Source organism: Mobula birostris, chromosome 31 (assembly GCF_030028105.1).
Source record: "Mobula birostris isolate sMobBir1 chromosome 31, sMobBir1.hap1, whole genome shotgun sequence".
Lineage (NCBI taxonomy): Eukaryota > Metazoa > Chordata > Chondrichthyes > Myliobatiformes > Myliobatidae > Mobula > Mobula birostris.
In genome coordinates, this window is record NC_092400.1 from 26,070,354 (window position 1) to 26,092,258 (window position 21,905).

General features: G+C 42.6%; 1 protein-coding gene across 1 annotated transcript; it reads left to right on the top strand.

Annotated features, from left to right (window-relative positions):
- Positions 1–388: 388 nt before the first annotated feature.
- selenoe (selenoprotein e) lies at positions 389–13,570 on the top strand. Its single transcript, XM_072247849.1, has 4 exons — positions 389–505; positions 3,156–3,232; positions 9,748–9,826; positions 13,427–13,570. Exons 1-4 carry the CDS (start codon positions 389–391, stop codon positions 13,568–13,570), a joined length of 417 nt encoding a protein of 138 aa, XP_072103950.1.
- The last annotated feature ends 8,335 nt before the right edge of the window (positions 13,571–21,905 follow it).

Genomic DNA, 21,905 nt, shown 5'->3' on the forward strand with positions numbered 1-21,905 from the left:
TCCCTAAAAGACCATTCAAGTAGCTTGGCTGGCTAGCTTTGAGTTCCCCAGACAGCAGTTGTAGTGCTGACGTGTTGCACAAGCCAGAGTTCCCTGAGAAAGAAATTAAAATTATCACCTGTTACACAGGTGTGACAGGAACAAACCACCATACTGCGGGTGGACAGCGTTGGAGACAGGGCAAGCCAATACTGAAAGGGTCCCTCACTCCGAATGTACTCGGAACTGAGAATATTTCCTTGGTACGTCCTTTGACTTAAGCTCAGCAATTAAGATCTTCTTCATTTGGTGCTGTGTGGGTCTCCTCCCTCCCGCCAGTGGTTTCGCCCTGAGCTAGCACGAACCTAGAATTTCCTACGTACATTGCCTCAGGACTCACTTCGGACAAATGGTGCAGGCACTGCTCTTGTGTGTTCTGGCACTGACTCTACACCAGGTTGTTGGCCAGAACGCAACTGAAAATGGAGATTGGAATGAAATGGAGATAGCCCAAGCCACACTGGTGGTAAGTGTCCACTCTTTCTCGAGGGGGGTGGGTGCAGGTGAGGGGCTGAGTTGTATCCTATTGCTTAGGAATATGTGCAAGGTGGTGGAGGAACTCAGCAATCAGGGCAACATCTATGGAGGGGAATAAATGGTTAAAATTTCTGGCCAAGACCCTCAGGAGATCTGATGAAGAATCTCAGCCGGAAATGTTGATTGCTTATTCCACTTCATAGATGCTACCTAACTTGCTGAGTTTCTCCAGCTCTTAGTGTGTTGCCTAAGGTTTCCAGCATCTGTAGGACCTCTTGTGTTTTCCATGGCTGGGAAGGGAAGAACGTGTGGAGAGATGGTGGGCAAGATGCAGGACACTTGTTGTTCCAAAAGGTGGAGGGTGCTGTGAAATTGAGGAGGTCGGATTGTTCAGCTGGAGGAGATGAATCAACCATCTTCCCTTTCACTGTCAGCATGCAAGCCATGTTTCTTGGTTAGAAGATCATCTCTACAGCTCTGGTGTTAGTTGTAACTTGCAGGCGGGAGGACCCATGGTGAGATTTGAGATGGGGGGCTCTGTGGTTTGCATTTGGAAAAGATCAGAGGGGATTTTGATAACAGAAAATAATCCATGACGAAGAAAGTTTTTGATTTGATCCTAGTTTTGGTCAGGGCAAGTCGTGATGTATTCCAATTGTTGTGAACACATTAAAGCTGTCAAAATGAGGTCGCAAATGGAGAAAAGAGCAAGATTCCAGTCAGTATTCTCAACTTGTTAAATAACTGAGATAATGCAATAGGTTAGTATTATGTTTTGTAACTTCAAAACATTAATCTCATTTAAAGGGAAACACGGGGTCTGGGAATACAAGTGCAACTTCATCTTCTATTTTAAATGAGGCACGCATGTATCACACAGTAGCGTGATGACACATGCAATTAACATATTTTTACATATAATGCAAAACTAATTATTTAAATGAACAAGAATGTTGAATCAATATAAATACAAGATATCAAATACACAGAACAGGCATGAGGGAGGCAGATGGTGTGCCCCCTCGAGCAAATGCTGCCATTGCTTGTCGTGTTTCAGTTCTGGGGAGTTGGCCCTCACTCGAATGTGGGAACCATTCTCCATGCTGGTCATTCACTGTGTGAATACGGGCTAGTTCCCGTCTTCAGGTCTGCTTTTGCCATCCTGGACCTTTATCCCCTGTCCCACTCTGTTAAATAATTGCCTGTTAATAGTAATAATGAATAATTATATAAGATAATCAATATTCTGGTATTTGAATGTTCCACGTCACTGAAGCAAACCAGTCCTCCCCACCTGCAGTTCCACACACAGTTCCAGAGCCTGTGGCAGTATAGACGATAGATACAGGGCTGATGTTTGGTGCTAGAGAGATGAGAAAAAAAAAAACAGCAGTAACAGGGGAACTGGAAGCAGCTTAGCTTCAGAAACGGCAGGTCTAGGACATACTCAGTAATGACCTCCTCACACAGGGATGCACCATATGGTAGAACAGGTTACTGGGAGGTATACTGGGATCAGGGCTCCTGGGTCTTCGGACCCCTCAGTTGATGCTGAGGCTCCATGACATAAAAGAGGATGGGATCCCCTTTAAATTTTAGAGTATTAAGGAGACAGGTCTAAACATGAGACTAACAGTACATAAGGGAAATTAAAGGTGATACGGATATGAAAAAGGGTGGGGGCAACTCTAATATGTTTGGCAAAGCTTCAGGTGAGGTTACAATGTGTTAAAGCGTTCACCATGGGGTGAGGAATTGAGAAAAATGACACTGGCGGAGTGAAAGAAATACATGGTGCATATATAAGACTTGTAGACCAGCATTTATAAAGGTACAAAAAGGATTGGTTTGGTACATTTACTGATTGATTGAGATACAGTGTGGAGTAATCCCTTCCAGCCCTTTGAGGCACGCCACCCAGCAACACCCCCAATTTAACCAGAGCCTAATTATGGGACAAATTTACAATGACCGATTAACCTACCAACCACTAGGTGTTTGGACTGTGGGAGGAAACCGGAGCACCCGGAGGAAACCCACGTGGTCATGGGGAGAACGTGCAAACTCCTTACGGGCAGCACTGGGAATTGAACCCAAGGTCGCTTGTACTGTAAAGCGTTGTGCTAACTACTACACTACGGGGCTGGCCTGAGATAATAGTGCATCAGACATTGGTTCCAATATTCTCAACACGTGTTGTTGCACCGGCTATTGACTCCTGCTAAAATAGAAAAGGGAAATCTATTACAAAGTCAGTTAATAAGTGTTTTGCACAGCAAAGATATCCTTAAACATCAGCTGCTCCAATCAGCTCTAATTAGACAGATACATGGATAGAAAAGGTTTAGGAAGTAATAGTCTGTACATAATAATGATAACTAATACTATAACCATAATAACCATTATGGCATTCAACTCTGGTCTAACTGAAGCAGACCAGAATTCTGCCCAGTTGTACTCTTGGTCAAACATGGGTAAGTAGGACTAATCTAGGCAGGCATCTTGTTTGACATGGACGATTTGAACGGAGGGGCATGTTTCTGTCTGTACTACATTATGACTCTAACCCCATGGAGGATAAAGACCTCGCTGAATTCTGTGAATGCTGTAAAATTTTCTACTCTGATTTTATTTTGCAGGCTCCCAGTTTAGTTGGATGATCCATTAAGAAGATGCCAGGACTGTACCAGTTCCTCTTGGACCGACTGGCATTGTAGTATCCTTTTGAATGAGTGTAAGAAAAAGGCAATCTGTCATGTTGGGTCTCTGTTTAGTTCCTGATCCTTAGTGTTCTTCCAGGAGTCAGGAGTGACAAGCAGTCTTAATTCCAAAATTTCAGTTTATTGTAGAGTGCAAACAAAGATATCAAGCAAACTACATAAAGAGCTGAGAATCAATACTGAGAGGTTTATGAATGCAAAGGAGTAGAGAAGCCAAGATCGCTCCTCTGAAAACTATATCACTTCTATAATAACATAAGGAAAATTCCTTAGATAGAAATGAATTAGTTAATAGGCTATGTAATTAAAACAATTACACCACAAGGGCAATGTGCTAATACTTAGCCAATGAAAAATGAGAAAGGTGATAAACCGTTAGCTTAGCTGCTATGCCGCTTTCTGCCAGTGAGTGGGAAAAATACACGAGTTAAAAAGTGCAAATCTTATAAAAGGTTTTATTACAAAAAGAGCTTTTCAGATATGTCAGTGACACATTTATAGTGTGGCCACATGGACTCCAGGCCCTCTAACAGTTCCACAACCATCTGAACAGCATACATCCAAACATTTAATTTATAATGGCAATGGAGAAGAATGGTTGCCTCCTGTTCCTGGACATTATAATACGATGGAAACCAAATGGTAGCCTCGGACATGGCATCTATCAGAAGCCCACTCACACAGACTTATTTCTCAACAATAACAGTCACCATCACACTTCCCAACGTAGAAAGGTTCTTTCTACTTTGATTAACCATACTAAAACAATTTCGGATTCAGAGTTTCCCCAGGAAATAAAACTATTACACATGATGTTCCTTCAGATCAGCCACAAGGTGAAGAAAACCAATCTAGCCCTTAAAAAGATCGACGCAAAAAACAGGAAACCTAACGACGGGGAGGAACTTGTTGCTACCACCTGACTTAGACCATAAGACCATAAGACAAAGGAACAGAAGTAGGCCATTCGGCCCATCGAGTCTGCTCCGCCATTTTATCATGAGCTGATCCATTTTATCCTATTTAGTCCCACTGCCCCGCCTTCTCACCATAACCATTGATGCCCTGGCTACTCAGATACCTATCAATCTCTGCCTTAAATACACCCAATGACGGCCTCCACTGCTGCCCGTGGCAACAAATTCCATAGATTCACCACCCTCTGACTAAAAAAATTATTTCGCATTTCTGTTCTGAAAGGGCGCCCTTCAATCCTGAAGTCATGCCCTCTTGTACTAGACTCCCCTATCATGGGAAACAACTTTGCCACATCCACTCTGTCCATGCCTTTTAACATGCGAAATGTTTCTATGAGGTCTCCCCTCATTCTTCTAAACTCCAAGGAATACAGTCCAAGAGCGGACAAACGTTCCTCATATGTTAACCCTCTCATTCCCGGAATCATCCTAGTGAATCTTCTCTGTACCCTCTCCAACATCAGCACATCCTTTCTTAAATAAGGAGACCAAAACTGCCCACAGTACTCCAAGTGAGGTCTCACCAGCGCCTTATAGAGCCTCAACATCACATCCCTGCTCCTATACTCTATTCCTCTAGAAATGAATGCCAACATTGCATTCGCCTTCTTCACCACCGACTCAACCTGGAGGTTAACTTTAAGGGAATCCTGTACGAGGACTCCCAAGTCCCGTTGAATCTCAGAACCTTGGATTCTTCCCCCATTTAAATAATAGTCTGCCCGTTTATTTTTTCTGCCAAAGTGCATAACCATACACTTTCCAACATTGTACTTCATTTGCCACTTCTCTGCCCATTCTTCCAATCTATCCAAGTCTCTCTGCAGACTCTCCATTTCCTCAGCACTACCGGCCCCTCCACCTATCTTCGTATCGTCAGCAAACTTAGCCACAAAGTCATCTATTCCATAATCTAAATCGTTGATGTACAATGTAAAAAGAAGCGGCCCCAACACTGATCCCTGTGGAACACCACTGGTAACAGGCAGCCAACCAGAATAGGATCCCTTTATTCCCACTCTCTGTTTCCTGCCAATCAGCCAACGCTCTATCCACGTATGTAACTTTCCTGTAATTCCATGGGCTCTTATCTTGTTAAGCAGCCTCATGTGTGGCACCTTGTCAAAGGCCTTCTGAAAATCCAAATATACAACATCCACTGCATCTCCCTTGTCTAGCCTACTGGTAATTTCCTCAAAAAAATTCCTTATATTTCCTTATATAAAAAGACTTCCTTATATTGCTACGATTTCTGGAAGGATCACCAGGATCCTGAAGAAATACTGGATTAATACCATCCGCAAACCTGTAAGGAAGCCCAAATCACAGCTTATGCAAGTCAAAGATGACCTGGGACTTAGGTCAATGGGTGTTTACAGGATTCCCTGTGAATGCGGAGCGGCATATATTGGCCAGACAGAACACGGTGGAAACTCTCATCAAAGTGTATTCATTTAGGTTACACGGAGAGATCAGCAGTAGCAGAACATGGCATTCACAATGGCCATAGGATTGACTTCAGTAGCACAAAACTGGTGTGCCACGCCAGGGGCTTTTGGGACCACCAGGTAAAAGAAGCCATTGAAATAAAACTAGAGGAAAAGAATTTTAACAAGGTTGAAAGTCTCGCTCTAACTAAGAACTGAAAATCGACTGTAAACAAGGTGGGAGAGCAGAAACCTGATTGGACGAGGATCACCAATCAGGAGGGACAGAATACAGGGGTATAAATACCACTCATTTAACATGCCCAGGCATCATCCCTGATGAAGATGGCAGAGCTTGTCTTCAAAACGTTGGTTATAATCAATATCTGGACCCGACTGGAAGTCTGTGAAGAATTTATTCATCATAGACGCTGGAAAAGCACTGGATCCTTTTTCAAAGTAACAGTGGCACCATTCTCTCATGCACCTCAGGAAGTCACAGCAGCTGATTATCCAGGTACCAAGCCTCCAAAGTAGGAATTATTTGCTGAAAACTTTAGTAATATCATTCGTCACTCTGTGTCCCTTTGTCGTCCATTATAGTAATCATTGTATAAACAGACAGAAGAAAACTGGGGTTAATGTGAGGTTACACACATCAAAGTTGCTGGTGAACGCAGCAGGCCAGGCCGCATCTCTAGGAAGAGGTGCAGTCGACGTTTCAGGCTGAGACCCTTTGTGAGGTTTGTCACTCTAATCGTAGAAGGGACAATTTTAACACGTGCTCTTAGCTCCCTCCTCTTTAATTTTTGGGAGAGCTTTTTAGGTGCCCTGTTTTCCAAAGTTCAGCAGAGGATATGCTTTAAAAGGGTTCTGAGACATCAGAGGCAATGAAGGAAGAGAAGCTCCCTTAGCCTGCTTGAGAGATTGTGTAGCCAAAGTCCAAACACCTTCCACGGTCCCAAATTCTTTTTATATCCTAGTCCAACAAAAGTCTGCCGTTCACTGATCTTATATCAGCTGAGACAGTGTATTTTTGTGAGTAGAATCCTTCAGTTCTATTACCTTGTGTGTGAAGAAATGCTCCCCTTGCCTCTAATTTGCAGGCCACATCCTGTTGTCTGAGACTGTCCCTACTCAGTTCTATTCACTGCCCTGGTAATCTCTATCATCTCTAGCATGCTCTATTTATAATATTGTGTAGAACCTATTTCATTTAGCAAACCCTCTTCATCAAAACCTCAGAATATCAGCGGAGCTACAGTACCGTGCAAAAGTCTTAGGCACATATATATAGCTAGGGCCCCTAAGGCTTTTGCATAGTTTCATAGTAATTTTATATATTGCACTGTACTGCTGCCACACAAAAAAAATCTTGTATATGTGAGTGATGATAAACTTGATTCTGATATGGGTCTCTATTGTGGATTGATAGTGGGAAGGGGGCAGGGAGAGGGGAATCGTGGTTGGAAAAATGGGAAGGGAGAGGGAAGCACCAGATGATATTCAATAAACCAATTGTTTGGAATCAAATGACCTTGCCTGGTGTCTCAGGGCTGGGTGCATTTCCACCTGCACCAACCCCCTGCCCCAGAAATCCTTCTGTGCCATCTGTCCCACACCCTTCCCACAATGGTCCACTCTCGTCATTCCCAGCATCCTTTACTCCCGCCAGATTGACAAACTCGCTCACTGCTCCATGATGACAAGTACAGTACTGTGCAAAGGTCCTAGGCCCCCCTAGCTATATACTGTATACTGTATGTGCCTTAGACTTTTGTGTAGCCATCATCATCAGGTGCCATGCCCAGAGTGAGCTTTGACTGCCATGGCCCACACACTTCTGTTTCAGGTCAAGTGGATCAATTCAGTACTCTATACAATTCACTGGTTTTTAAATAAGCAAGTTCCAATTACATTTTTTTTTAATTTAGAAGGACAATTCAGCAATTGAATCGAAAGAACTTTGGAAATATATAGCAAAGGAACTAAATTTTCCATACCAGCTTTATTTGATGCACTGAGCATTCAGTGCTCAAGATCTGCCAGTCTTTAATGAATCATTTTTTCTCCTGCATTATGTAGATAGCTACATTAAGTTAGGTGAGATTCAGCCCCCGAGTCATCAATAATTCCCTGGAATTCTGACATACAAGCAAAAGATGCTGGAAACAGCCAGTAGGTCAGGGACTGTCGGTGGGAAGAGGAAGAAGTTGTAGCTCAGGTCAAGTACCCATGATCAGATCTGGGAAAGTGAGAAAATAATTTATTTTTAGGAGATTTGAGGAAGGAAAAATTAAGATTCCCTGATAAGATAAGGTCAGGATTGCCGTGTTGACAATCTGTTGCTGAAACCATCAGGTTAATAGATTAATGAGGGTACTTAAAGAGAGATGGCAAACAAGCAAAGGGACATGTGAGAGTTACAAATGCAGGTTAGAGAAGTCCGGAATCCCTAATAGATAAGACAGTGTCAGCAGGAAGAGGAAGACAGAGTATCTGTTACAGAAAGTTCATCTACAGTGACCTGGCTATTTCTAATACAACAGAGAAAGTGAATTCCCAGAAATTTGATATTTGATATTGAGCACTCAAAGTTGTTGGGGTGTATGGAGAGTCCAGGGAGGGGTAGCACCTCTGGTGAAAAGATGTGTCGTGTCCATTCTGGGGCAGTTCACTCACCTTTAGTCCCCACTAGACACTCAGCTCTCACCCGTGGCTCCAGGTAGCTGTTCGCATGCGACAGCGACCATGCCCTGGTACACCGCTTCGACGGGTGGGCTAAACCAGGTGAGGGTAGCTAGCGGACATCATATCTTGGTGAGATAGGAACATACCTGTCCTAGCATGGGAAGTCAGCTTCAGCTCTGGTGGACTGGGTGAATGGGATCCACAGTGAGATCCAACGTCCATGAAGGTAGTCCTGCTACGCTCAGTGGAGAGTGAAGGGAATGACGAGGCACAGAAGGCATCATGATCATCCACTGCAACCAAGGAAGACCCCAGTTTGTGATACTTGCTCGTACCACTGGTCCCGGACTTCTGAGATTGAGAGAGTGGGGCTGCCCCAGCGAAACGGCTTTTCCACTTTAAAAACTCTCCCTCACAAATTTTCTGTCATCACAGACATGATGACCACCCAAGGTTGCAAAGGACCTCAATGGAAGATGAGGCATTGTTCAAATAAGTACAGACCTCTTACTTGCCAACTTGTCGGTGGTTCAGCGAGTAAAACTCCTCTGACTCGTGTTCACTGCTGACTTCCAGGATTCAATTCACCTGGTATGGGGTTTGCACATTCTCTCTGTGGCTGTGTCGGTTTCCCATGGATGTTCCAGTTTCCTCCATATTCCAAAAATGTGTGGCTTAGTTGGGTGGTGGGGGTGGAGATACGTCTTTACCAAAGGAGGTGTAAGGTGCTCCTTCCCTCCGCCAGCCTACAGGTCACCCTTGGGCAAGGTGTAGCACCTGCTTAGCACCCCCCCCCCCCGCCTCCCCAGGGTCAGGGTCACGTGAAGCCATGGGAGCAGGTGGTGGATGGTCCTATGAGCAACTGGTGCATATCACAAGCCCTGGTTATGCGACCACTGACGCCAGGCAGACAATCTCTGAAAAGTATCGATAATGGCTAGGGTCACCCGTCTTGTAAAGCCACTGCACAGAAAAAGACAAAGGCAAAACGCTTCTGTAGAAAAAATTACCAAAAACAATCATGAAATATATATATTTCCAGAAATGTACAAACGTGTTTGTATATATTTCCTTCTTTTCGATGGGAATGTGTGGAGAATTAAGGGGCTAAGTTTAAATTAATGTAAAAATCTGTTCTTGATTGTCAGCATAACTTGATAGGCCCAAAGAATTATTTCTCTGCAGTATCACTCTATTAGGGTGAAGTGCATCTACCCAACCAATAGTACATAGAAATTAATTCTTCCTACCATTTTGTCCTCAGGATTGCTTTCCTTCCCAGCTCTCACCTGCCGTCTAGGCTTTGCTAACTTCACTTAACTGTATAGTCAGATTTAGTCTCCAAGGCCCAGTTGCAGTGATTTGTCAAAAATTTGTCCTATGTTCAGATCTGGTTTCCTTAACTCTATCCCTTAGTCATAATCTGAAGTATGACTTGCAGCACAACCAGGAACCTCAGCTCTACTTCCATAACCTGAAGGGTGAAATTGTTAAGGTTAGTCTCTGTCTGGATTTACACACAACATTTAAAATGATACCACAATCAAACTCTGGGGTCTTTCTCCTCCTATAAGTAGTAGAAAACACTGAGTGGAAATGAGGAGAATGGGCAAAGGACATGAAAATTTACTGACAATAAAAGCTCTTTGGAAAAGGAGATTGCAAGGAGTATGTAAAGAGGTAATTGAATCCACAAGGAGAAGGGAAATGGAGTATAATGTGGAGAAAGGTGGGGCTGGCATAGCTGTTGAATCATAGTTTCAGTGCTTGGGCTCAATACTGACATCTTGTACTACTTGAGTGGAGATTGAACATGCCTCTTGTGCCCACATTGGCTTCTCTCAGGTGTTCTGGATTCCTTCCACGTCCTAAAGGTTACAGTTGTCATTCCAAATTGCCCCTAAGTGTTCAGGTGAGAGGTACAATCTGGTGGAAATGTAGGGAGAATGAATAATCTGATTCACATATTGATTAGTCAGGGCATAAAGGGATAGGGAGAGAAGACAGGAGACTGTGACTGAGAGGGAAAATGGATCAGCCATGAAGAAATGGTGGAGCAGACTCAAAGGGCCAAATGGCCTAATTCTGCTCCTATATCTTATGGTCTTATTTGGGCGCATGACAGTCAGCAGAGACTCAGTGGGCCAGGAGGCCTGCTTCTATGTTGCATATTTCTGAGACTAAATTTGAAGGTAGCCACTTTGTCTGGAACAGTATGGAGTATTCTCTCAGGTGAGACATTGGGATTATCAGTATTGGAGGTACTTAGGTGTCTCTCTGCACAAGTCATATGGACGTATCTTGCAGAAATGGCAAATCATTAAGGAAGGAATTGTTTTAGCATGGGAGAAAAGAGGAAAGAGACTCTTTAATTAATTGAGGCATTGATGAGACCACACTAAGAGTACAAAATTCAAAGTTCAAAGTTAATGTTGTTATTAAAATACATATATGTCACCATATACAACCCAGAGATTCATTTTCTTCTGGGCATACTCAATAAATCTATAGAATAATAAACATTTCACAATCAATGAAAAACCACTTAACTTGAGCATTCAACCAGAGTGAAGAAGACAACAAATTGTGTAAATATAATAATAATAATAAATAAGTAATAAATATCAATAACATGAAATGAAGAGTCCTTGAAAGTGAGTCCATAGGTTGTGGGAACATTTCAATGATGGGACAAGTGAAGTTACCAGTTTTGTTTCAAGAGCCTAATGGTTGAGAGGTAACAACTGTTCCTGCACCTGGTAATGTGAGTTCTGAGGCTCTTGTACCTTCTTCCTGACGCAGCAGAAAGTAGAGACCATGTCCTGCGTGGGGGAGGGAATCTCTGATGATGAATGCTGCTTTCTTATGTGACAGCCTTTCGTGTGGATGTGCTCAATTGTGGGGAGGGCTTAACCCATGATAGACTGAGCCGTATCCACTATTTTTTTGTAGGATTTTCCATTCAAGCGCATTGGTGTTTCCATGCCAGGCTGTGTTGCAGCCAGTTAATATACTCTGCACCACACATCTATAGAAGTAAAGTTAGCCATTTTTATTTCTTCCCTAAGTTTAAGTATTATTGTCTTGTACAATAAAGTTAATATATTCTCACCATTTGTAGAGATATGGGAACAAAAGGTGATATTCAAAGGTTTAATTCAATGTCAGAGAAATGTATACAATATACATCCTGAAATGCTTTTTCTTTGCAAAACATCCATGAAAACAGAGTTGGAGTTGAGGTGGACTTTCAGTAATGATATTAAACGGTTAAAATAGCTCCAAATACCTAACCATCTGCTTAGAAATTCAGATACAAGACTGCAGATGCTGAAAAGCCAGAACAAAAGCAAATAATTGGTAGAAACACTCAAAAGGTTAGACAGCATCTGTGGAAAGAGAAAGAGAATCCATATTTAAGGTTGAAGTGGGAAAGAGAGAAAATCTGGTCTGTCAGGTGGAGGAAAGGTCTAAACACCGTTTCCCAATCTTACCATCAACTCTTGATTCCAATTTATCCAGTTACTTTTTCCAGATTAGGAGTTCATTTATAACTTTTACAAATGCTCTCTAGGAACAGAGAGAAACAGAAGATTCCAAATGTTGGGATCTATAGCAGAAAGCAAACTGCTGGAGTAACTCAGTGAAGCGTGGAATGTAGAATCTATCCTTCTGCCTCTGCAGATGCTGCCTGACCAGTTGGGTTCTGCCAGAAGTTTGTTTTTACTCTTTCCAGCATCTTATTTAATTTGTCCTTTTCTCTCTGTTTATCACATCCCACAAAAGGAATGTGGCGTATTTTAGTTTTCAGGCCTTTGCCCGACGCCAGCTCCCTAGGCCTGAGTCGATGTAGTAGTTAGTTTTCAGGAGCATTCTCAGTTTATGCTTCAATTGAATTGACTTTCAATTCTTCCCTGTTCTCTGAAGATCAATCTCAGCTGCTTTAGCCTTTGCTGGTTAATTAACGTTGACTTTTCAAAATCTGTGTCTAAAAACTGGTGTTATTCATTAAAAGTAATTCGCAAACATGAGGAAATCTGCAGATGCTGGAAATTCAAGCAACACTCATCAAAGTTGCTGGTGAATGCAGCAGGCCAGGCAACATCTCTAGGAAGAGGTACAGTCGATGTTTCGGGCCGAGACCCTCCAACAGGACTAACTGAAAGAAGAGTTAGTAAGAGATTTGAAAGTGGGAGGGGGAGGGGGAGATCTGAAATGATAGGAGAAGACAGGAGGGGGAGGGATACAGCCAAGAGCTGGACAGTTGATTGGCAAAAGGAGTATGAGAGGATCATGGGACAGGAGGCCTAGGGAGAAAGAAAGGGGGAGGGGGGAAAACCCAGAGGATGGACAAGGGGTGTAGTGAGAGGGACAGAGGGAGAAAAAGGAGAGAGAGAAAAAGAAAAAGAATGTGTGTATATAAATAAATAACGGATGGGGTACGAGGGGGAGGTGGGGCATTAGCAGAAGTTAGAGAAATCAATGTTCATGCCATCAGGTTGGAGGCTACCCAGATGGAATATAAGGTGTTATATTCTGTCTGGGTAGCCTCCAACCTGATGGCATGAACATTGACTTCTCAAACTTCTGCTAATGCCCCATCTCCCCCTCGTACCCCATCCGTTATTTATTTATATACACACATTCTTTTTCTTTTTCTCTCTCTCCTTTTTCTCCCGCTGTCCCTCTCACTACACCCCTTGCCCATCCTCTGGGTCCCCCCCGACTTTTCTTTCTCCTTAGGCCTCCTGTCCCATGATCCTCTCATATCCCTTTTACCAATCAACTGTCCAGCTCTTGGCTGCATCCCTCCCCCTCCTGTCTTCTCCTATCATTTCGGATCTCCCCCTCCCACTTCCAAATCTCTTACTAGCTCTTCTTTCAGTTAGTCCTGACGAAGGGTCTCGGCCCGAAACATCTACTGTACCTCTTCCTAGAGATGCTGCCTGGCCTGCTGCATTCACCAGCAACTTTTATGTGTGTTGCATTAAAAGTAACTGTTCTGATTGGCTGCCTGTTGTTGCTAAGTCTAATGGTTGTCGCCTCAGTCATTGCCTATTGTGTTCTCAGCCACTCCTGGTTCTCCCTCTCACAGAGGCTGCCTGTGAAGGATATGACAGCTGATGAGATTTCTGCTCTCCTTGAATCATTGGGGTTCTATAAAAAATCAGCCAAGGGAGAGGATGTCCCGAAGGAGTTCCAAAACTACCCATTGAAGGCGCCGCGAGAGGAGCTGTAGGTCAACCGGAGGCCTCCTGGTTTCTTTGAATTCAGCATGGAGATCACTTCCAAAAAGCATGGATGATGTCTGGGTCTGAAAGGCAGTCAACAGCCAGGACTCCAGCTGAGTGTCTGCTTCTTGGTGTGAGAACCGCTGAAGGTCTTCGTTTAACATTAAAAAAATATGTGTATAACTTCATTCTGTGGTGTCAGTTCTGTTGTTGGATCCATGTGGTAGAACATTAAATGCATTGCAATACACCCTTTTCAATGCATCATAAAGTATATCCAGACGGTACATAGCAGGGCTAGATGCAAGGTGTAACCCTATCAGTATTAGAGCTTATCCTTTTGCCTTTGGAAAGGAAATAGTGATATCTATCTTTTCCTTGATGTCCTGTCATCCCAATCAAATTTACCGACTCTTCCTTGGAGTGGAGCTCATTATAGGTTGACCTCTGTGGAATATCTGATATCCTGAGGGACTCTGACAAACATGTGTTTATAAAGATTTGTCTAGGAATTCATCCCTGCTGATGTTCCATCGGAAAGCTGCTCCATTGGTATTCGGAAGGACAAGAAAGCGGTGGGTCCACACGATGTTTCTTCACAGCTACATTTTCTTGAAGCATTCATATATGTATATACACACACACTAAGGCTTTTGCACAGTACTGTATATTGGCTAAAATAGAAAGGTGGTAGGGAAACAGAAATAAGCATACATAGCTGTGTATTAACTGAGTAGCAAGAAGTGTTATTCAGTAACACTTTAATGTACAAAAGTCAGAGACACCCGAGCAATATATATGCAGAAGACGTTTACACAATACTGCAGCTGAAACAAGCAATCTGCTCAACTAGTCAAGTAACATCAGTGTGAGGGAAGAAACTGTTGACATTTCAAGTGGGAACGCTGCATCAGGACTAATCAATTCCTTTCCTCCTACAGATGCTGCTTGACCAGCTGAGTTATTATTTTATTTTATTTATTAAGATACAGCATGAAATAGGCCCTTAGAGCTTCATGCCCAGCAATTCCCCAATTTCATCTTACCCTGATCACGGGACAATTGAAAGGAATCTAAGGAGGACCATAAATATGATCCCATTTTTACCTATTGGGTCTCCAAGAGGACCACAGCCTCGTGGCAGGGTTTGGAGGCTTGTGTGCCTCAATGACCTGGAGAGCTATGTTGGCTGGAGTCAGGGCTTTATGCTTTGGCTCCTGGTAGGGTCACCCACGCCAAACAGGTCAAAGGGTAGAGGACAAACTCAGAGTGGTCCACCAGTCCTCCAGGTTCAGGGGTTCAGCTGTAGACAAAACTGGTAAAACAAAATGGTTACGGAAACAGCAATGAAGAATCCCTCTACATCTGAGTGTGACAGTATTCCCGAGTCTCCATCGGGGACTTGCATGGCTAACAGTAGTGAAAACTGAAAGTAATCTCCTGGCACGATGAAGGAAGCTCTGAACGCCACCAACAATGGAGGGACTTTCATTGCCGCTCTTAAATGTTAATTGCATAATGGGCTGTGAGTAAGTTTACCAATTAAAATAATTTTGGATCAACACATCTCATTCCAAGTATCAAATAGCCACAATCAGCAAGTATGTCAAGCGAAGAAGTGATAAGTAAGAACTTCACTGGCTTTTAATTTATTTTGTTTTTACTTAGGAAATTTATAGACTGTCTTCAAAAAGGATACAAAGATTCTGTTGATAAATGAAAATCAAAAATCAGTTCTGCATCAACTGCAGATGCTGAAAGTCTGAAATAAAAGCAAAACATGCTCGAAACTCTCAAATGGTCAGACAGTATCTTTGGGGAAAGAAACAGAGTTAATAATCCAGGTTGAAGAGCTTTCAAGAGAAAAACAGGTTAACTTGTTTTGTATTTTGGGGGCACTGACTTGTATTCTCTCTTTCTCAGTTGTGACAAAGAATATTTATGACTCAAACACCATGGAGTGTGGCAGTGTGAAGCTATATCTCTACTAAAGGAGGTCTAAGGCACTCCTTCCCTCTGCTACTCTGCAGATCACCCTTGGGCAAGGTGTAGCACCTGCCTAGCACCCCATCAGAGCCACAGGAGTAAGTGGTGGATGGTTGTACAGATAGCTGGTGCAGATCACAAGTCCTGGCTATGCCACCACTGATGCCAGGCAGACAATCTCTGAAGAGTATTGATTATGGCTGGGGTCACCCATCTTGTAAGGACACTGCCCAGAAGAAGGCAATGGCAAACCACTTCTTAAAAAACATTTGGCAAGAACAATCATAATCATGGAGAGTCCATGATATGACATGGCAAATAATGAATGAAGGAACAAAACACCCTGGAACTTCCTCTTTGAGGTCTGAGGTAGAATTCAGCCAAGACTGATTGGATTAACAATACTGTAAACACAAGAGATTCTACCGATGCTAGAAATGCAAAACAACGCACACAAAATGCTGGTGAACTCAGCAGGTCAGCAGCATGTACAGAATTGAACAGACAGTTAATGTTTCAGGCTGAGGCCCTTCTTCAAGACTTCTCTGTGACTTGTAAAATTGGGAAAACATCTTTCATCTTCTAATATTTTTTATAGGTTTGAGAGCTTTTGAGATGGTAGGGGCACTAAGTCAATAATGTGAAATTACCTTCACTATAAGAGCATTAATTCTGGAACTTCTTGAACAAGTTCACGCAACAGTTTTTTTCTCGAACTTGGTTTCTTAAATAATTTCACTATTGTCCACAATAGATGACCTCAGCAGATTCTATTTCTTTTCTATCAGCTGGAAATTTTTTCACGAGAAGTTGAGGTTTATCTTAAAGTAAAGTGAAGGTAATTTGGTGGAAAAAAAAGAGAAGTTTGCCTCGAACACGCAATGTCTGTTCTCTGCAGGTCAGCTTTGGTTATACAGATAGCACTCAATAAGGAGGACTTCATCACCTCATGAGTTGATCAGCAGATGGCAGGCTACTACCACTCTCAGCGATGCAACATTTGTTGTCTGACTTCTGCAGACCTAGTATGGGCAAGTTTTGTTGAGTTTATATCAGTGCCTGTATTTACCTTTTCAAAATTTCCTTCAGATGCCTATTTCCTGGAGGACTGCACCAACTCTTGGGCAGTGTATTCTTTGGAGCGGGAATTCTTTATTGCAGACATCTGTAGCCAGAAGTCAGGAGCTTTATGCATTGCTCATTTCTTGGCGTTACTGTATTTAGATTGTTAATATTCTGTATTAACATTCTTCAATGACACAGGAAAGTACATCATTTCAACCTCGTTAAATGATCTTTCTCGGCTAAGTGCAGGGAAGATGTTTAAACTACTCCCCAATCTTATTATATCTAATTTATACAGGATTTTCCAGTTTAAGATTTGATAAATATTTTTTACAAATGCTTTCTCGTACCTTATTGGATTTATTTTATTCCCGTCTGCTTTACACAAGAAAGGAATGTATTGGATTTTAATTTTCCAAAACTTACTTAGTTTATTCTGCCTGAGGTCCTTAAATATTTCCTCTGTTGCCCATTGTCATGCCTGCCAGATTTCCCCAGTTATTTCCTGCCTTTGTCAACACAACTGACGCAACCCCATTCTTCTGGGCTTTCTCGAAAAGATCTTCCAGTGGTAAACTGCAAACAGTGTTTAAGAAACTGTTGAAGGCCCGTTACGGGCACAAAATGAAAATGAAAATCAATCAGGTTCTATAACCGGAAGGCAATCTGTTCATCCCGACCAAGTGAAGATGAAAATGGCCCTTCTTGTGTTCCAATTAATCTAGATTTAATGGTCCATTCCCCAAATTAATCCCTGACACACTCGTGTTCAGTAACCAGAACATTTGGTTATATAGTTCTTGATACAGATTGTGCCACGACATCAGCAAAGCAAGTCTTTGTTTTAAAGTTAAATAATATTTGATATATAAACCCTTAACAAGGAATGAGGCAGAGGAATGTGAATCAGAGAATACTTTATAAAAATATTTTCGAAATGCAATGAGGAAAATGGCTTTGCTCTGTAATCCAAAATGCAACAAAACACTGTACGTAACCGGCAACAATGAATATTAATCGAGACAGGTTTTATGAAAACAACCAAACATTTATTAAACACATATAAACGATAACGGAAAAAAAAAACAAAGGAAAACTTTAACTGGAGGTTAAACAGGTACGCAGCCGTTCATCAACTCTACTCGGCTCTGGTTCTTAAAGCGTTAAATGCGAAAACAGTTCTTAAAGCGATACTGTCAGATATAGTTCTTAAAGCGATAACTTCGCAAGTCCAACAATTTTACACATTCAATTGGGAGAGACTTCTCTGGAGAAAGGTTTCTTCACCGACGCACCTTTACTGCTGGTTCCGTCCACAGGATTCCCGATGCTGGAAATAAACAGTTTAAATCAACTGACTTTAAATTCCTTTTAGAGAGAGAGAGCCTTTGTGCATGAACTCATTGTGCTATTGCAAGAGTTATCTCGATGCAGGTTCTCTCCAACGAAGACTCAATAAGGTTGATTCTTTATTAAACTGCCAAACGATGCCGACTTCTCTCAATCCTTCACTTCGATGAATTCTTCACTCTCCCTTCAAAACTGTTGGAATTGAGTAAATTGGCACTTCCAGCCGCAAATTTCCAGTCCAAATGCAATATCTTGTAAGAGAATGCACCTTCCGTTTTAAAAATGAAACTGCGTCACAAAAACAAACACGCAACAGAAACGGAGGCACAACACGTTCTACCTGGAAATCTACAAACTCAAAAACCTACTGCGTCACCTGAGTCGACTCTTATATAGTCACGGGGCACATGTCATCACGTGACCTCACATCGGCGGGAAAATCACATCAGGTGACCTCCAAAAGACCATTACATCATTCTCACAAAAAAAAACAGATCTCCTTGAACATGTAACAACACATAATCGAAAATATCCCAGGGAGAATGTGAGTTAGGAGTGATGGGAAAGTAATAGACAGACCCACCCAGATATTAAGGAGAGCTTGTAGTGTTATTCCTTCAAGAGGTCCACAATCTTGTTGTTGTTTGGCAGTTTGCGTGTCTCAATGACCCAGTCAGGGCTTTATGTTTTGGCTCTTGGTACAGTCACCCAGGCCAAACAGGTCAAAGGGTGAAGAATAGACTAAGAGTTGTCCACCAGTTCTCCAGGTTCAAGGTTCAGCTCAGGGCTAACAACCCTGACTGGTAAAACAAAATAGTTACGGAAACAGCAATGAAGAATCCTCTATAACTGTACGGAGGACCTTCCTGGCTGCCCTAACCAGCAGTAGTGTTAAGGGCAGTAAGTAAGTAGTGTTAGTTGTGGGGTGCCAAAGAGGAAAGAAACTTGGGGAGAGTAGGATCATTTTCTAAGCAAAGAAATGCTGATTTATTTTTGGGGATATTGGAAGGGGGGGGGGAGTAATAAACTTTCTCAAAAAACAAGGAGGAGATTCAGTGAGATTAGGCCAATGTGTAAATGTCAGAGGAAGAGCAGAGGTACATTCTAAATCAGATCAGGTGAAATATTGGATGAAGTCACTGAGGAAGCGTGTAAGGAAAATGCCAGAAGTACAATCAGCACAACAGAGTACTCAGAAAAAAAAGATAGTCTAGGTACATTTGTCATTATGAGGAACTTGGTGTGTTTGTTAATTGCTTTGGCCTTAACATTGTAACAAGCTATCAGTCACTCCCAGATCCTCCAGGAAATATTTAAGACCAATTTCCCCCAACAGCAGCAGGTATCGGTACATTGCTGGAGGGAGCTGCCACCCTATGTACCACTAATGGGTTGTTAACTGCAGTGACTGGGGATTTTGCACAAACAAGGAGCGGATGCCAAGGTCACTGCAGAAAACACAGGGTCTGTTTCCTCCTGGTGCCAATCAATAACCTATTTATTTTACACCCGTTCCTATTAGCAACTTGCAAGGCTCCTGAATTGTAGTCAGATAATCTTGTAGGGCTTACCCTGTACAGACATTGCAATAAGTTTTAAAGAATGCGAGATGGCAGAGTGTGTGGGACAAAGGTCTCCTAGCATTAATTCAGCCTGAGCACACTTGACCGAATGCTCTGGAAAAAAAGATCTGTTAACCCGACATGTTTTCAGAACGCTGTGGCTTTCAAAATATGCATCTCTCTGCACTCAAGTAACCAGTTTGGTAATGGTGATTTCAGAGAAGAATTTAAGATGTAAATAGAGCAAAATATATCCAATAAATAAGCAACTTTCCAGAGAGCCAACACTGCATTGGTTATTTATCCCAGTGGAGCTCAGAAAGCAGTGTTGATTAGCTGTAATACATGCTTTGGGATCAAAGAAAGCTTTGACGTAAAAGTCTCGAGTAATGAGAGAGTGATTCTGATTCCCATTCCCCTTCCAACATGGTCTCCTCTTGTGCTGAGATGAGGTCACGCTCATGATGGAGCAGTGACACCTTATATTCTGCCAGGATTACCTCCAACCTGATGGCATGATTATCAATTTCTCCTTGTGGTAAAAAGTTTATTTCCCTCCCTCCTTCTTCTCTTCTTCTAATCCTCACTCTGACCTTTCATCTCTCCTCACCTGTCGATTCCCCCGGGTCCTCTCCTCCTTCCCTTTCTCCTGTGGTTCACTCTCCTCCGCTATCAGATTTCTTCTTCTCTAGCCCTTTATCTTTCCTACCCACCAAGTTTCACTTATCACCTTCCAGCTATCCTACTTCCCCTGCCTCCCCTCATTTTCATTCTACCATCTTCCCCCTTCCTTTTCAGTCCTGAAGAAGGGTCTCAACCTGAAACATTAACCGCTTATTCATTTCCACAGATGCTGTCTGTCCTGCCGAGTTCCTCCAGCATTTTATTTGTGCTGCTGTGGGGAGTAATGCTGGGTAAGAAGGCCATTCGAAATCCTGACAGAAGAGAAGGGGTGTGATGAAGTCTGTCAGTTCCTGAATGCGTTAGTGATATAGGTGAAAGGTAAAATCAACAGCTGGAAAATTCCCCTCACGAGGGTTGAAGCATAGTTGCTTTCTGGCTTACTTCCAGTCCCCAGCCTGGCCTTTTTTGTGACTGGAACAAGAGGCACAAGGAGGCACCAAGGCTGGTCACATGTTCCATCAGCAGACTGCAATGATATCCAGCCTGGCCTTCCTACTCTCTGGAAGTTTGTCACCTCAAGAGTGGATGTAACAGGCATGAACTTTCAAGCATTATTTGATGGACAGGAAACGTACAACCTGTCAACGTCTCTCTAATTTCAAACTATATTTCTGGTCTCTTCTCACTGACTCATCCCTTATTGGTTCTAAAGCTTCCCTAGATGTCTTCCTAAACTACACTGGCTTCCATCTATTTCTTCCATGTTTCCAAGTTCCTCCAGGGTCAATTGTTATTTCCTCTGTTCTCCAACCTCATCGTGCTCTCCTGATCTCGTGTCTTCTTTCCCCATATCAATTATCCCTAATTTTAATCCTTTATTGCCAATAGATGTTTTTTATCAACCTTTAACCTGACCATCACCTTTCAGACTTCAATCAATATATTCTCGATGCCAATTTTTTCCTTAATCTTATTGATATTTCTCTGAGCCCACCAATGAAATTTCTCTGGTCATCCTCTGATTTCCCAGCAACTTCAGGTTTTTGACTTTAATCTCACGAGGTTCTGATTCAATAAGGCTGTTGCAAGAGATCAGATGTTAAGGAAGAGGATAATTGAAACTAAAGTAAGACAAGGCCATATGAGAACCGGGATCTGAATTTGGTGGGAATCTTTCTTAACTTCTAAACTCACTCAGTAGTCTCATTGAGCAGCTCCACTGCATCTACCACAACTGGGACTTCCCGGTGGCCAAAGAATTTAATTCCAATTCCCATTTCCATTCTGATGTGTCAACAGATGGCCTCCTCTTGCACCAAAATGAGGCCACCCTCAGGGTGGAAGTGCAACACCATATATTCCTTCTGGTTAGCCTCCAACTTGATAGCATGAATATTAACTTTCTCCTTAGGGTAAACAAATTTCACCACCGCCCGCACCTCCGTTCCCCACTCTGACCTTTTACCTCTTCTCACCTGCCTATTATTTTTCCCTGGGTCCATTCCTCCTTCCCTTTTTCCTATAGTCTGCTCTCCTCTCCTATCAGATTCCTTCTTCTCTAGCATTTGACCACCTGGTTTCACCTACCAGCTAGCCTACTGCACCTCCACACCCCCCCCCCATCTTTTTTATTCTGGAATCTTCTCCCTTCCTCCTCAGTTCTGAAGAAGGTCTCAGCCTGAAGCCAAGACTGTTTATTCACTTCCAGAGATGCTGCCCGACCTGCTGAGTTCCTCCAACATGTTGTGTGTGTTGC